Source organism: Desmodus rotundus, chromosome X (assembly GCF_022682495.2).
Source record: "Desmodus rotundus isolate HL8 chromosome X, HLdesRot8A.1, whole genome shotgun sequence".
Classification (NCBI taxonomy): Eukaryota; Metazoa; Chordata; class Mammalia; order Chiroptera; family Phyllostomidae; genus Desmodus; species Desmodus rotundus.
The window spans coordinates 90896983-90914758 of NC_071400.1; the positions used below are offsets into that span (position 1 = coordinate 90896983).

At 42.5% G+C, this 17776-nt stretch overlaps 2 protein-coding genes across 2 annotated transcripts in view; one reads left to right on the forward strand and one right to left on the reverse strand.

Annotated features, from left to right (window-relative positions):
- Positions 1-1834, forward strand: part of MAP3K15 (mitogen-activated protein kinase kinase kinase 15) — a 98868-nt gene extending 97034 nt beyond the window's left edge. The window contains exons 28-30 of the mRNA XM_053916978.1: positions 719-836; positions 918-994; positions 1747-1834. Of these exons, the coding sequence (XP_053772953.1) occupies positions 719-836; positions 918-994; positions 1747-1834 (283 nt within the window). The remainder of the gene's footprint in view (positions 1-718; positions 837-917; positions 995-1746) is intronic.
- PDHA1 (pyruvate dehydrogenase E1 subunit alpha 1) lies at positions 636-17082 on the reverse strand. Its single transcript, XM_024569901.3, has 11 exons — positions 16914-17082; positions 10978-11037; positions 9927-10100; positions 9016-9142; positions 8294-8385; positions 7172-7264; positions 6221-6376; positions 5965-6036; positions 3807-3874; positions 3392-3500; positions 636-2968 (listed from the first exon to the last, which is right to left on the reverse strand). The coding sequence occupies exons 1-11, from the start codon at positions 16968-16970 to the stop codon at positions 2804-2806; spliced, it is 1173 nt and encodes a 390-aa protein (XP_024425669.1). The 5' UTR covers positions 16971-17082; the 3' UTR covers positions 636-2803.
- Between the last annotated feature and the right edge of the window lie 694 nt (positions 17083-17776).

Below are 17776 nucleotides of genomic sequence, written 5' to 3' on the forward strand. Positions count from 1 at the left end.
TGGAATCCTAATCAAAGGAACTACTGGTACATTCAAAAACATGATGGATTGCAAATGTGTTATGCTAACTGAAAGCCAGATTCAAAAGGCTCCATAATATGACTCCATAAGTATAGAATATTTATACAATACTCTGCTAAAGGCAAACAGAATGGGTGGGGAACGATAAAGATGAGAACTTCCTGGGGTGATGGAAATTTCTCTCTTGATTATAGTGTTCACATGACTGCTTGTCAAAGTTCATTGTGCTGCATACCTACAAAAGGCTGCTTTACTGCATCACCGCATGTTACACCTCAGTGAACCTGCCTTGTTAATTTTGTGTTGCTCAAACAGGGCTACTGCTAGCTACCTCTTGGAATGTGAATGGATGAGGTCTGACACAAAATCTCCCTAAAACCTATTTCCTCCTTTGAATTTCCAGTGCAGTTAGGGATGTGACTCCTGAGAAAAGACATTTTAAAGATGAGAATAAGCATCTAAAGTTATAGGCAGATAACCAAGTTACAAACTAACTAAAGGTCAAAGGTAAGGATTATTTGAATCTGTGGAGAGTGAATCCAAGAACTGTGGACTGTTGTACACTGCATTAGAGCAGCTGAGAGGTTGAATTCATTTCCTTTTCACATCACATATACTTCTGGAGTACTTTATTTAATCTAACTTGTGACTTTATTATTAAAGTTGTACTGTTACACATCAATATACAATAAAACAGACTTCTAATTATTACAGAGACCCCAGCACCACCTCCTGGGTTCTATGGACAGAGACCAGATCGAGAGCTTGTAGACTGGCTGCAACTGCAAGGAGCAGATGCAGATGCCATTGAAAAGGTAAATTTATAGCCAAGAAAACCATTCCTATGCTATTATTACAAAGCTGCTTATGTCCTATGTATTTGATCTTTATTTCAGATTGTTAAACAGGGTTATACACTTTCTGATATTCGTGATAAGGTCACCGAGGAAGACCTCAGATACCTCGGACTACGGTAAGAACAGCCTCAGAACACTTTGTACAATAGAAAGTTGTTTTCATGTGATTATGCTTTTAAACAAAGTTGTAGAAAACAAAGTGATACTGCCTTTCCCTCTTCATTGAAGTTAATTCCCTTTCCTATGGCTTGTCAGAAAATGCCAAAGTCTGTGATTTTCCCAGGTTCAAGTTGGGAGTAAAGCCAAAAGGTGGCACTGGCTATAAAGACCCCATAGGAAAAGTCAGAAGTAGGAAGGTGAAAGGGAAGCATCTCTCCCCCTTCCATGCTACAGCCAAACCCCTCTTTAAATTGCAGCCTGCATTCTAGTTCCCATGTTATCTTAAATGGGCTGCTGTACACACATCCGCCAGCACACCTGCATATGCAGTGGAACTTGGTTCTCAAACTTAATTTGTTCTGGAAGGCTGTTTGAGAAGCAGTTTGTTCGAAAACAGTCTCCTTTCTCACCTGAGAGACGCATGTCTGATCATACAAGTGTCCGCATGAAAGGGTTGTTGGGTCAAGAACCGAGAACTGAAGTTTTGTTCAACAGCCAAGGTCTGGCTATACCTCTAAGGCCATGTCCCACTCCTGCTGGGGCACAACTGTCACTTCCATACATGAAGGCAACATATTCCTATTTTAGCTAAGTTTTCAACACCAAGTGGCAAAACTAGACAAGCCTAGAATTATATACTACACTTTTTGCCATAGGGGCTCCTGAAGAAGTTTTTTGACTCTAAAGACGACTCTTGTTTGTTTTGTAGTGATGAGCTCCTCTGCAAGCTCTGGATTGCCATCTCCCAGTACAGACGACAGGCTTGGGGGGCCATGGCTACCCACGATGAGGCTTAAGCAGTCAGCTAAGCCAGAGAACAGAGGGAGCAAGGAGCTGATATCTTTCTTGTTAAAGCTTCTCAGAAACATCAAACACCATGAACAATTCAAAATCTTCAAGTTCTAAAGAGTTAATGAAATGTTTGTTTTCACCTGTTATTAATCGGCGTGTGTTTTATATCTTTTATCAACATGTTTTATGCCTATTTATCAACATGTTTTAAAGGTGAGTAGAACTGTATTTTGAGAACAGTGATTGTGAGGCCCAGTTTTGACATCCAGAGTATTAATGGAATTCTTAAAAAAAAGTTTTAACTTCCTGTTTTAGGTTATACATTAATAGTGCTGGTTAACTGCATTTCAAGCAATTTTCCTTTTTCCACTTTGTTTTATCGAATGTATAAATGCAGATAACTAAGTTATTTGACCTTTGAAATGATTGTGAAATAGTCTATTTAAAAGTGGAATTGTCCTTCTACCCACTGCCTGGTTATATTAAATGTTTTTGTATTAAGGAGCAATGGTAGTGAGTGTGAGCAGGCTTCCACACCAACACACATACTTCTGGAGATGTGCGCGTGCACATTAAGGAACACTGTGCTAGCTGTGGGGTTGGGCCAGAGACAAGTGAACGAGCAACCCCCCTGCCCACAATAAGGCAGCAAAGTTGGACAGGCATACAAGGAACTGTTTTTCCTTTCAGTAACTAAAAAAGTACTTATTAAAATAGTGAACAACTAAATCAAGTAGAACTATTTTAAGGAAATAACATGGAAGGCTGAGCAAAATCTGTATTACCTATTTAGACTTATACAAATCTAACATAACCTTTAATGCAAAACTGTATAAATTGCATGCAATTACTATTTTAAATCTACATATGTTCTGTGGGTTTTCCCTCCTTCACAAAGTTGAGAACAAAAGTTCCTTACAGTTGCTGTCAAATAGCCCACTGAAGGTATAACCACCATTACACGCAATCTCCCATTAACTGACAGACTTAAACTTGATCCACTGATTTGTACCGCGAACTTCAAAAGGTGGATCGTTGGAGTAGATGTGATAGCCTAGTTCTTCCAAAGGTGGTTCAGGATCAGCTGTTGCAAATTGGGCAGCATCCTCAATTTCTTTCCTCACTTCAACATCAATTTCCTAAAAAATCAGATAACAGTTTAGGTACCAACTAGTTCTACTCAGATCCTGTCACTAGTATAATTTTTCTAGCATTGAAGTACTAATAAATAGCTGCTATTTTCAAAGATGTTATTTTCTTTAAGTGACACAACGATACATACCCAGGAATATTTTGTAGTCCAGGTGTCAACGTTTAAATATATATGTATATCCTGGTGAGGGAACACTTATGAATAAAAAAAAAATTCCACCAAAGTCTACTTCTAGGGAAAAAGAATTGTGCTCTTGGGGGGTTTAAAGGCTTTGCCAATACGACTGATTACTGTGCTGTGATAATACTTTCCCATGTGGTAGTTCACCCAGGAGTGGTAGCTTTTTATGTGGAGAAAAGTCGATTTGCTCATAAAGGAGACTGCACTTTTAAACCGAGAGTGACAGTACCTTTAATTCTTCAACACTGGCAAGGTTGCTGTTCACCATTCTGTCCTTGAGAAGCATGATAGGGTCACTCTTGCTTCTTACTTCCTGAATTTCTTCTCGTGTACGGTAACTACACGGAGGCAAACATAGTTAGAAGTAGGTAAGAACAGTGCCAGTATAGCAAAAAATTCTGTGACATATGAAACATTCTACATATCTAACATGTAGTAGATACCATATATAGTAGGGATTTTCTATATTGGAACCAATTTATTGGGAAGCACTGCTTTCCCGCCAGGACTCAAATAATTACTTCAAGCCAACTGATATCTGGCTTTAAAAGCAAATGTTGAAATGCTTTGCTTTTTCATGTGAACAGCACCAGTCAAAGCCCACCCTACTTTAGACACCACACTCATATTTCCCATGAGCATACCTGACTCCAGGATCACTCATGCTGTGTCCATGGTAGCGGTAGGTCTGCAGCTCCATCACTATGGGCCCCTAAAACAACACCCAAGGGAGATTAGGTAAGAACACAGGTACAGCACACCAACAATCCATGGCCTCAAACGCACACTTTCAGGATCAAACATATTCTCATCAGATCTATAAATCAGGTGAATTGTCAGAATTTCTTATTGACTGATTCTTAAGTTATCTATTCTCATGTCTCTAATACTGACTGTGTGTTTCATCCTTCTCATTTTAAACAGGTACCTGTCCCAGTTTGTTTGGAATCAAAAAGGCTTTTAGCATGTTACAGAGCCGACTGATGTTTTATTGAAATAAAGAGTTGTTTGTTTCATCAGCACTGCATTTGTCATACAATCCTTTCAAAACAGCTTAGGCTGAAGGAAGAAAAACCTACTAGAAAGCAGATATGGCACCAGCGAAGGGATGGCTTTTATCTTCAGGGTCACTAGGCTAGTCTTTCTCCCCCAGTCACAGGTGACATATATAAGCATTTTGATCCTTTTTAAATGCCAGAAAAAATATTGATATAAACTCGAACAAAATTAAGATTAAAAGCAAACCTCTATGTGTGCTGCAAAGTACAGAAGGGTAGGAGAACTAAAGATAGGCTGGGGAGGTGAATTTCCACCTCACACCTATTTCAGGCAGTGTTTCATGGGGGCTGGCAACCAATCCTGCTGCACACAGATCTGGCCAGTGCATGACAGGAAGTTGGCAGGCACCATGATACTTGACCGCATGACTCTGCCGGCCCAGCTACCACCAGGTAGGTTGCTCATGCTACACTAGAGCTCCCTACAAGGCAACGACTTTGAACAGAGGGGAGGGAGGTCGATCTAGGATCCCTGGATCCCTGGGCAGTTTGGTATAGCAGTTAAAAAGGGACACTGAGTCCAAGTTCTTGGGACCCAATCCTGACGGTCATATATAGTACCTATGTACCCATAAGTGTTCTGTTCTGTGCCTCAGTTTTCTTACCTATAAAACAGGTAAAACAGTAATAATCTCAGTTATGCCAACTAAATAAGATAATACATAAAAAGTGCTTAGTGTGTTACCTGACATATGTCAATCCCTCAATAACTGTCACCTCTTCTTTCTGTTATGTCATCCAGCAGCCATTTGGAAGCACTTTGCGTTGGGCTAAGGGGGTCGTGATAAGGGGGTTTCCAGACCCTCCCTAATTCCAAGACTAGGCTTTGGTCAGGCTGGTAAAGTCAACACATGCTACAAACCACTGACCCTGTTTCCATGTGGGGATGGGAACCACATCTTTCAGGACCTGGGAGACAGGTAGATGGTACCCATCACCCAGGGCCTGCACCCACAGTCCTGATGTAGGCTGCTGAGCCCACTGGCACCAATCCGCTATCTTCGTCACACTCTGCTCTACTCTTGTTTTCTCTTTAAGTGCCCTGCATTTCCCTGGCTCCTTCACCCCCTTACTTCCATTTTCATCACTGCTAACCAAATCTTACTTACATTGCTACACACACACACCCCCAAGTCACTGAAAAGTGAACGTGAACCTCGGGGCTTTCTGGGCTGCAGAACACTGACCTAGGGAGAACACCTTTCCAGTAACACTGATGGCACATCCTCTTGTCGGGCCAAGCTCGCTGTGTCCCTCTCCACTGCGTAACTTAAAGGTCAAGATTCTTAAGGATTCAACAGCAAGACTAAGGTTACATACTTCAATGTTATATCAGCAAAGTTCTCCGGTGAGCATTACAGGTGTCCCCAATCTATTCACTCAAGGAGCTTGTAATTACTAGGGGGTTGGAGGCTCATAATTAACCAAACCAAAAGGCAAACTAGATAAAGTGCCATGATGAAGATAAGCAAACAATGAAGACAGACAAAGTGCTGAGGAAGCAATGGAAGAAAAGCTTTACCCCAAACTGAGGCAACAAGAAATGTTTCCCAGGAGGTAAGCTACCAAGATAACACTATTTATGAAGGGACCTGATTCACTTGACTGGACTGTTTCTACCTTACACACTTTAGTTGGCACCTACCCCTGCATACTTACGATAGACACGGGGAGGCATTCTTTTAACTTTTAGATAAACATCATTAGAAATCTTTAGTCCAGAGGCCTACGAAAAAGTCTTTACCTTTCCAGATCTACAATGGGCCACTGCAAACTTTGTTGCCTCCCGGACACACAGGATATCCATTCCATCTACCTGTTAATACATGGGAAAGGGGCAGAGCATCAATCAAACTGCCTAAAACCACTTTAATTCTACACGAGCTGTTCCCGCACTAAGAAAATAGAACTCTTTAATTTATCTGCAACTGTCTAGCGTGCACACACACAGGCACTAAGCAGCAAAGGTGTGGCCCCAGCTCTATGACAGGTATCCTTACCCTCAGCCCAGGAATGAAGTCACCTCTCTTGTAGTAATCAGTGCTGGCTGCTGCTCTCTCAACAGATGTCCCCATTCCGTAGCCATTATTTTCACAGATGAAAATACAAGGTAATTTCCACAAAGCTGCCATATTATAAGTTTCGAATACCTGACCCTGGAAGTGTATAAAAATTGAAGTGGTTTCATTTTGCTATTTTTCCCTAGACTTCATCATCCTAACAGCTGGTGCTGTACCTGGCAGAGAAAGCTTTCATAAAGGATAAAAAGCCTCATCTTCTACAACCAAGTTTTTGAGGAAAGGAGTGTGCGTGTTTGGGGGGCAGGGGGTGGAGAAGCAGCAAACATCATCTTTTGCAGCTAAAGGAAGTTGAAAAACCAAATACTGCCACCACTGGTTTCTGGGAGGCCAAGGCATTAGTATAGACTATACCGAGGAAAAATCGAACATGGAAAAAATGTGTGGCCACCTTATTTTATGCTTTTTGTAAATTTAAGAGACCCACTGGATAAACAGTGTCTAAGAATCAGCATCCAGAGCAGGGCCTCACAGAATGTCATCCATAGATTGGCGACAACTTGGACTATGACAGAAGCACAGAAAGGACTTTGACAATGCCAAGGCCTCCAAGAGCCTAAGTCTGATCATTACAGTACTGGTTTAAGAACTGGTTTGCAACGGGTTAAAATATAAAAAAGTCCTTCACCACAGACTTTGTGAAGCACTGAGATAGAGCAAAGGAGAGCTCCCTCACAGGCGTATATCCCTGGAGGGCACTTAGAAAACACCCAAGAGGCAAAACTCTATAATCTGGCCCTAAAACCAAAATTTAGTTTGCCAAGTGAGTGGCTATGTCAACCAGTAATATATTCTTTGCAAACTGACCTATGAATATTCAACACTTTGGGAATAAAACTCTATAATCGTTATTAAAAGTTAAGAGACACATACCTGATTAGCAGCTCCATCACCATATAAGGTCAAACAGACCTCATCTTTCCCATTATACTTGCAGGCCAGAGCAATCCCAGCTCCCAGGGGCACCTAGTATTACGGACAACCACGAAAGGAAGCACAGAAATCCATGAGGGGAGAAATTAATGCTCAGAATTTTAACTCTTGGCCAGAAACTGAGATAGAAATGACATTGGTGTTACAAACCCACCCTACCCCAACCCTATCTCTGCTTACCCACCCCAAATATTATAAACATACCAGTAGAGAGTAATTATTATACTTTCAATCACTAAGCAATAACATTTCGGTACTCAAAGATACAACTATTAATTCTAGAGAGCTAAAAAAATGAAACCTAGGCCAAAAAATTGTGGAAATATCAATATATTAGAAAGTAAAAGTAAACCAAACAATCTAGATATATATAATTTTATGCTGTTACTTCATTATCCACTAACTGATTAAAGCAAGGAGGACCACGTAACCACCAAACTTGGCTTTAGATTCTAACTAGGCCCTGAGATCTGATCACCTGCCTCTCCTGGTCTGGCACCAGCACTGTCTACAGCAGGAAGAGGCAGGGCAAATTGGATATGACAAAGCAATTAATGTACTTAAATATAAATAAAAAGGTGAAGGTCTAGCTCCACCACTAGAAATTCTTGTATACTAATAAAACACAACAAATACCTAAAAAAAAATTTTAAGTCATTGTCCAAATCTATTTACTAAATGATCAAATGGTAAAGTAGGAAGCAATAGGTCTGTTAAGCACTGTAAGCCCCAAGACTACTAAAAATCATCAGAGGAAACTTCTTGGGGGTATAAACTATTGTAAAGACACAGGCCAGCCTGGCTGGTGTGGCTCAGTGGATTGAGTGCCGGCCTGTGAACCAAAGGGTTGCTGGTTCGATTCCCAGTCAGGGCACATGCCTGGGTTGCGGGCCAGGTCCCCAGTAAGGGGCGCACAAGAGGCAACCACACATTGATGTTTCTCTCCCTCTTTCTTTCTCCCTCCCTTCCTCTCTCTCTAAAAATAAATCTTTAAAAAAAAAAAAAAAAAGACACAGGCTAGGACCAAATCTAGAAGACTATGCAATCCTCATCCTCTGCTACCTGAGCTCCAACGATGCCATTGCCCCCGTAGAAATTTTTGGCATACATATGCATTGATCCTCCTTTTCCTTTAGCACAACCTCCTCTTCGTCCTAGAAATGGCAGCACACACACAAATGCATCAAAGACCAAATATACAAAACAAAACCACACCCAAGCGTTTACTTAAAGGCTCACCTATTAGAACTCAGAGGCCAATTCCACTGTATAAGTGCCTGCCCCTCTACGCAAAAACATATTCCTCCTTTTCTCCAGGCCCTTTTATAATAAAGGACAGACCAGTCGCATGTCCTTGACCTTTCCAACCTTTCCAGCTCTCTAATCACTGAATTTCCTTTACATGTTAGGATTATCTGTTCAAGAGTCAAGGGGGACAAAGACAGAGGGAATACTAAAAAGGTTCCTAGAATTTAAATTGCGTATCATGAAATGCTGCTACTCAATGACTGCTTTATTTCTGCTGGCATGATCTAGTGATAATTCTGATTTTATAGAGCTAACTTTTTCAACTTTCACCTGAGGAGTCAGATGACCTCAAAAACGGTCAGTTCACTCAAAAGTACACCACGAATACCAGAGTACCAAAAGGGAGAGGGTGTTTTTATTTTTATTTTTTAAACTCAAAAAGGCTTTGATATTAACTCATAAGAGTTAGCATCTTACTAGGAAAGATTTGAAAACTTAACTCACTAATTTCCCCCTTTTGTAAATGAACAGCAAACCTGTAAGCTCTGTGAGAATTTCTCGTACAGAAAGCCCACGAGTATAGGTGAAGCCATGAGCCCGATAGGCGGTGATCAGATGGTCTGTGGGATTTATACCAGCTTCCAGGCCCACACAACAAGCTTCCTGCAATAAAGGAAGAAGCAGCCATGAGTCAACACAGTACACATTTCTAGATAAAAGGTTTCCTAGACTAATACGGAACATCTGGCCTAGCTGAACTCTTCATTAATAACCACAGAAAGTAGCTCTATCTTTCATCAGAAACAGAGTGGAGGGCCAGAAGCCATACACTAGCAATGCACAGATAGGTTGTTTTCTTTACTCTGTAAGGTGGTTTTTAAAAGAATCCTGAATCAAAGATCAGTATTAAAATAGAGGGAGTCTCACATGAAAATCGAGACTTGTCTTGTTTTAAACAAATGAACTATAAGAAGCATTAGCCCTGTATTTCCATATGGCGTCAACTGGCTGGGACCAAGTTATGATGTCCCCTGCAAGGGGGACCTGCCCATTCTAGCTCACCACCACTCCTTGTCACCACTCTCTACTTTGTATAGCTGGCCGCCTTCACTCATTTATTCTACCATAGCTGGTCCCTGTAGGCATCTGAATTTGTAACCCTTGGTCTAACCACCTCCCTATACAAAAGAAACAAAAAACCCTTTACCCCAAAAGTATATCCAATACAGGTGATCACAATACCATAAAGGCACAGGAAATGTGATGCATGAATAAATTCTTTAGCATAAGCTTCATAACAGATCTCCACATTTTCATTTTAATTCATTTTTATTCTAAAATACCAGACCGGAATCCTTGAGATGTATAAGCCAGGGTAATAGCCACTAAGCACAAGCCACACTTAAATTCCTTACTAACACAATTTTATTACAAAACTACCACTCACCTGACCATCAGACAAGTGACAGAAACCACGAATAATTTTCTGTTTATACAGCTGATCGGCCTTTAACTCCATTCGGCGAACAGTCTGCATCATCCTGTAGTATTTGAGCCCATCCTCCCTGGTGAGCACTGTTGTGACAGCGGGGCCCTCCTCCAGCCGGTGAAGATCACACTTCTGAAATGGAATCAGTTGTCTTCCAGCTACTACAATGTAAACACTGGCAAGCCATTCTAAGATCTAACTCCATCACAAATACTACTTAACTCGAACCCCACAGGGGTACACCAGAAATGCTGCATATTGCTTCTGACTCCTTGACTTCTTACATCATAAAGCTCACTGTGCAATGGGATGGGGTTTGGAGGAAGGAAATCTTTCTAGGATGACTTTCACTGAAAACCCCCGGAAGTCAAATCAGTTATAGGTTGAAAGGCAAACTTTCGAAGAAGTATCGAAAAATCAGCTCATTCAAATGTTTTACCAAATCATATTCTCATCTTTGGAGTCTTTAATTTTTTCAGTTTGTCCCTCCACCCCAAACACCAGTAAGCTGTTTAGTCAGAAGTATAAATTCCAATTTTTGCTAAATATCTCTGAACCTTTGATTCTAGAGTATTTGAAAGAAAATGGTGCAAAAGTGTGAATATCAAATATTTTATTCCAAAGGTAAAAGTACTGTATTTTGCCATGTTCAATGCGTACTTTTTTGCCCAAATATTTGAGGAAAAATAAGGATGCACATTATAAATGGGTAATACTAATTCTGTACCTATATAAATGTTTTAAATTCTTTTATTTATGCTCATGCATTGAAAGTGTAACTCTAGAGAGCGCTAATGATATCTGTATGCAAAATAACACCCTGGAATATGATCATTGGTTTTCTTTCTAAATATAAGTAAATAAAAAACTGAATTAAAATGAAAATTTTTTTTCCTGAAAGTTTGGGCCAAAAACATGGGTGCACATTATACACAGCAAAATATGGCACATGGCAAACTGAACCAGTGGAAAAGTTATTAACACAAAGTTAATAACTTAATTAACTTACCTTAATTTCAAATGTAGCATCATTTGCAAAATTACGGGATGCCACCAGCACTCTGCTTGCCTAAAAAGACCAAAATATACAAATATATCAGTATTTTTATTGTCAGTTATTTTAAAAGTCATTATTATTAATCAGTTACCAGGATATAGTCCTAGAACCTGAATCAATCCCATTATGGTCACTGGCTTATCTCCCTTCTATTCACTGCGTTGAGAGCTTGTCCTCCAAAAGGAATCCGTGCTTTGAGCGATGAAACACGATTGTGCCCCGATCCAAAGGAAACAGCAGAAAGAGAATGGGGGCAAAAACCAAACCAATCCACTTAGCCACTTTGTTTTCAAAGAAATTACAATCAGAATATAATGAAGTGAATGGCCAAATTGAAGAGACTACATAATCTGTGGATGTTGTTTATGCTATTTTAGTCATAAACAGATATACTGAGCAAGGTTAAGCTTCACTTTCAGAATCATCCTTCAAATAAAACTATGATTCAATCTCTACTTCAGGCAAACCAGTTTTCTATGAAATGGATCTATAAGAAAAATATTTCAAACTACTCAAAGAAAAGGTACTTAGCACTCCTTGGCTTAAAAACAATGGACTTGAGGGACGTTTTAGAATTTGAACAGCCTACACCTTGGGTAGGGGCCTCCTGAAGCCCCAGGAGGGAGAGACATTCTCTACAACAGTGTTCCCTTCTTGATGTCTGAGTGCCCATCACTGTTTGGTGGTAAAAAGCTGTGAGAAACGTTTCCTTTCATTCTTGTAATCGAACACACCTGCTTGCAGCAGAAGTATTCTACACGATGGCTGAGGTCCAGGTTAGACCACAAACACTGAACTAATTAGTATTATTGTACTATTTTAGCCACATTCTGCCAAATTTTCACACACTGAATGTACAGACCAACGTGATTTTTTTTTTTCCCCATGGAGACTTGAAGCACATCCTTCAGACCCCACAAAAAGTACTTTTGGTGTGTTCATACAGTCATCAAACTTCTAGTACTGGACTTGATCTTAGTGAGGAGAGTTAAGATTGACCTAGTAAGTGTACTTCCAGGTGTACAAGCCTGCAAGCTAGAAACTATTATCGTCTTATCTCCTCACCCATATCTAATATAGCCAACCAGTAAAGGCAATGATATTGTTAAGGGGGGGGGGGGGAGCTGAAATCCTAGAAATAACTGCTTTGTTAACTTAGAAGTAAAGTCCATTAATATACCTAAGAATAAGTGAAGGATATTGAGAAGTCTGGGAAGAAATGGAGCTGAGAGGGGTGAAGTGACAAAAGGTTATGCTTTGCAATCACGAAACTGATATCTTAACAGTATTTTCTGGCAGTTAAAAAAATTATTTTGGAGTTCCAGTAAAGATAGGGGAGTAGGGAAATGCTGTGCTCACCTCCACCCATGACCCCATCAAAACTGCAACTAAATTACAGAACCACCATCATTGAGAACCACCTGAAGATTAGGTGATCAGAAGTCCTACAACTATGGAATTCAAGAAGCAGCCATGTTGAGACTGGTAGGAGGGGCAGAGCCACAGAACAGGTAGGTCCCACACCCATGTGTGGCAGATAAAACTCGGCTGCAGAGATCCCCCTGTAGAGCAAGGGGTCCAACAATAGGGGTCCCCAGCCCAGGGCTCCAGTGCTGGGAAGAGAAGTCCCCATAACATCTGGCTGTGAAAATCAGCAGGGATTATGGCTCATGGAGGGCTACTGGAGACCTAGACACTACAAGTCTTAAAGAGCCTAAGCACAGACTCACTCGCCAATGAACTCACTTGCTCTGGGCTCCAGCGCAAACGCAGTAGCTCAAAAAGTACCAGGGGCATAGAGGGGACTAAACTGATTAGTTTCAGGGTGAGGACTGGTACAGCAAGGTAGGGACAGCTCCCTCCAGGGACAGAAGTACTGACAGTTATCACTGTTCCTTTGTAGAGCCTTCTGCCCACACAGCCAGTGAGCCCTTCATTAATCTGGCTAACAAAGTTCATTGAGCCCTGGTGATTCCCTGAGACCCCTCCCCACCCAACTTGCATGCGTGGCCAGAACCTCTTCCAGTGGCTCCTCCACACAAGCAGCCTGACTCAGCTCACACTTCAGACTTTCCTAGGTCTGAACCCCAAACAAGCAGTGGCTGGCCTCGGCATGCTCTGTACCTCCTGCTAAGCTACCCCTAGCCCAACATAAGTGAAGACCAGCCTCAACTTGAATTGTAACTCCCACCAGGTAGCCGCAAACCTTGCATAAGCAGCAGCCAGTCTTGGGTTGGAACATAGCCTCAACTAAGCAGCCATAAACCTGGCACAAGTGGCAGCTAGCTTCAGTACACATCGTGGTACCCAGCAAAGGATCCTAAACCCAACACAAGTGGCAGGCAGCCCTAGTTCACTGAGGACCCTCTCCCAAGGGCAAGGCCCACAAGAGACAATCAACAGCACATTACTCTGTAGTTCCTACCAGACAGCCCAAGCTGGGCAAAAGCAGTGGCTGAACTTGAGCAACACCAGAACCCCTCAGAGGCTCTAGGACCAACAAACCCGGTGGCTGGCTTCAAATCACACCACAGCACCACCCAACCAGCTCCGCAAACAACACACCCAAAGGGTGGACTCAGCTGGCACCAGAGCCTCGTTAAAGTGACCCCTGCTCCGTGGTGTCAGGCCCCACACAACAGTTCGTCCAATGTAGTCACGTCCACTCAACAGCCATCAGCCTTAAGGTCAATCCCACCAATTGATGTGCCAACAGCAATCAAGGCTCACCTACAATAGGAGGGCACACAACCCACACAAGGGACACCCCTAGAAGCACCCAGCTCAGGTGACCAAGGAGGCTTGTAACCCCACTAGATACCAACTATGTAAGGCCACCTTACCAAGCCAAGGAGACAGAGATCTACCTAATTCACAGAAACAAACACAGGGAGGCAGCCAAAATGAGGAGACAAAGAAACATGGCCCAAATGAAAGAACAGGACAAAACTCCCCAAAAAGAGCTAAACAAAATGGAGACAAGCAATCCACCTGGTGCAGAGTTCAAAACACTGGTTAGAAAGATTCTATATGAACTTAGGGGAAGAGTAGATGAACTCAGTGGGAACTTAGAGAAAGAGGAAATGTAAAAATGGAGATAGGAAACATAAAAAAAAAGTCAGAAATGAATAAATTAGAGGGAATCAACAGCAGGTCAGATGAAGCAGAAGGTTGAATCAGAGATCTGGAAGACAAGGTAGCAGAAAATACCCAATCAGAACAGCAAAAAGAATCCAAAAAATAAATGAGGGTAGTTTACAGGGCCTCTGAAACAAAATCAAGCATACCAACATTCACATCATTGGGATACCAGAAGAAGAGGACAGAGGAACACAAGGGATTGCGAACCTATTCAAAGAAATAACGACCGAAAACTTCCCTAACTTGGTAAAGCAAATGGACATGCAAGTCCAGGAAGGGCAGAGAGTACCAAATAAGATGAACCCAAGAGGTCCACACCAAGACACATCATAATTAAAATGCCAAAGGTTAAACACCAAAAAAAAAAAAAAAAAAAAAAAAAGAGAGAGAGAGAGAGAATCTTAAAAGCAGCAAGAGCAAAGCAGTTACCTACCAGGGAGCTCCCTGTCATCTAATTTTTCAATAGAAAATTTGCTTGCCAGAAGGAAATGGCACACAATATTCAGTAATGAAAAAACAAGGTGGTCAAGCAAGACTGCTCTACCCAGCAAGTAGCCTGTGTTAACACAACTGGAATCTAATGATGAATGAGCACACTAGACCCAAGAGCCCAAAGTACACTGAGCACTCTGGGAATATCTCACCAATTACTACAGTTTATAGAAACATCGATTAGCTGATTTCTTCTGTGTAGGAAAGGGGAGCTATTGAACAGGGTTTCAGGCACAGACACACATAATCTAGAGTTAATACATGATTGTTTAAAACTATTTTTCTCTGTGCCTTAGTATAACTAATACCATGTGCAGGCAACAGGAAAAATATGCAAAATAGCTAAAAAGACGGGTGGCTCAAAGTAAGGAGCATGAACTTTTTCACTGTCTCATCCTCATAAGAAAAAGAAAAAAATATTATACACAGGGAATCCATTTCCATTCCACTACAACAGTCTTCTCTCAATAAGAATTTTTGACTGAATGAAGTTATAGTCTGCTCTTGTTTTATGTAGTTAACAGATCAAAGCTCATTTCTATTGGATATGGGCTGTATTAGATGATCTCTGAAGAGGCCACAGTTTTACTAAGGCAAAGATGAAGTACGATTTGCATTCCATGCCAACACATTGCTAGAAGATTGGAAAAACACAACTAGGAGTGTTTTGGGCAGTTGAGGGAATTAGGCTCTAATTTTAAATCATGACTTCTCTGTTCACAGAGAGAGACACACACGCAAATGATTTGAAAACTCACAAATTTTCATTTTCCTGCAGATAACTACAAAAAATTCTATCAAAGCTTTTCTTTTAATGTAATCCTTTAAATTTAACATAATATAAAACTAAGACCCCAAATAATGTTGAAAACATGTTTTTATGACTTGCACTTCAACTGAAAACTTGTTGAAATTAAATGAGATAAAACATGTGAAATACCTAACCTCGTGCCTGGTACGTATTAAGAGCTCAATAAATATTGGATACATCATACGTAAATACAGAAAAACGTAATGGTGAAATGCACTTTTCCTTCAGGAAGATCCAGTTACAATTTAAATACCTAACAACTGATAAATCAAACTGTGTTTTGTGTATTTCAGTTAACGGCAGGCATTCCTACAGGGGTACACTTCCCACCTTTTGACCATCTCTGCCCGTACTAAGCAGAGTTGCCACAAAGTTCTGGGGGAGTTTCTAGGGCCAGAATTTCAAGTCAAGCTTGCCTGCAGTTACACCAAGAAATATTACCTTCCTGTGCTTAGAGGTCAAACTGCTAGAAGCTTAGGCATTAGGCACATCTGAAAGCTGGAGCCAGAAATAGCGCAAACTTCTGACCCCGCCCTCTCCAGCAGCACCGTGGATTTCTTTAGCTACTTTTAGAGAGAGAGAGAGTGAGTGAGTGAGTGAGTGAGTGAGTGAGTGTGTGTGTGTGTGTGTAAGTGGCAGAGTTTTCCTCCGCGTTCTGCTACACCGTTCTGGAACTGACTGCCAAGAAAGTATGAGGAAAGGGGAAGAAGTTTGTTTCTGGGGAGCGTGACCTTGTCTGAACCCTCCACACAACCGAGTGCGTGGTCAACAAATTTATACACCAAACTGGGCACTCAAATTATAACAATACTTAATACAAAAGGCTCCTACTATGTACCAGGTACTATTTGGAAAGGTTTACACAACTTCTCACTCGTTTAAGCCTCGAGACAACCGCACGGGGTATTTATCTCTATTTTCTAAATGAGGAAACTGAGCACGGGGATGTTTAAAAAGAGCGAGCTTGCTCAAGGTCGCAGGTTAGTAAATGGTGAGGCTGGTGTTTGAAGGAACCACTCAGTCTCCGGATTCCATGTTCCTAACATACTACATGGCTTCTGGGTCAAGAGGAATGTAGTTAGGAAAATTTTAAATGAATGGGCCAGGGGGGTGGTCAACTGGAGACTCAAAAAAGTCCAAGGGCCCCTTTTCTGCTTGCAGTAAAATCACGGGCACTTCAGGAGCACACCCAGCCCCGCGCCTGGAGCCACCGCGGACGTCGTAGAGCCCCCATCCCCACCCCCGTTGGCGCAGGCGGCCCCAGCAACCGCTCCTCCAGGGGCGAGGAGCGGAGCTCACCGCCAAGAAGCAAAACAAAGACTCGCGGCTCCAGAAGCACCTGCCGGGCCTAGCCAGAAGCACACAAGTGTCCCGAGGCCTGGCCCGCTCTCCACGTCCTCCGGCCCCGCTAGCTCCCCACACCCGGCTGCTCACACCACCTCACCGGCTTCTGGGCAGCGCCCGACAACACGCGGGAGACGGCAGCGAGCATCTTCCTCATGGACCGGGGGCGGTGGCGGTGGTCGCGACGACTCCCAAGGGCAAGAGTCGCAAGGCCCCGGAGGGTTCCAGTCTCCTTCAGGCGCCCGTAATGGACACCACGCCTTAACCGCCACGGGAAGTGACGGAACAGGAAACGTCATACTCCACGCCGGGCCGCGGACCAACCAGGACGGTTTCCAGGGCGTGCCCCTCCCACTTGGGAGACCCGCGGTCGCCCATTGGGTGTCATTGCCAGAGTGGGGTGGGAACGAGGGCCCTCCGGTCGCCCAGTGGCGGGTGGGTACGAAGCCGCGGAACCGAGGGCTCCTGGGTGGGAGAGGGGGGACCAATCTCCCGGACCCCGCGTGAAAAGAGTCTCCTTGGATTTAGCCTCACAGATTAGCCGTGCACGATTGGAAATCGTGCGGGTCAATTCTACCGTGCGTCCAGTCCTGCCGGTGCTGCCTTCGCTCTACACCCAGGACGATAAAGATTAACAGTGTGGTCGAGCCAAAAGACACAACGTCTGGTTTCTATAAATGGTTCTGCCGCTGACTTGTCTTTAAGAGATACTGTAAAAATTGCAAAGTGCTGCCCTGTCTACTTGAGCTAGGACCCAAAAATCGGTTTCCCAAGTAAATTTTAAGAGGTCAATGGGAAAAGCCTAGGGCTCTAGTTGTTGATTCACATGCTGAACGTGAGTTAGAGAGCATGACGCGGCTGATGGTGATAGCACAAAGAAACAACCACTAAAGCAGCTCTAAGGTATCTTCAGAGGAGTTCGCAGGTCAAAGTGCTAATTGTGTGCTAGTGATATTGCACCTG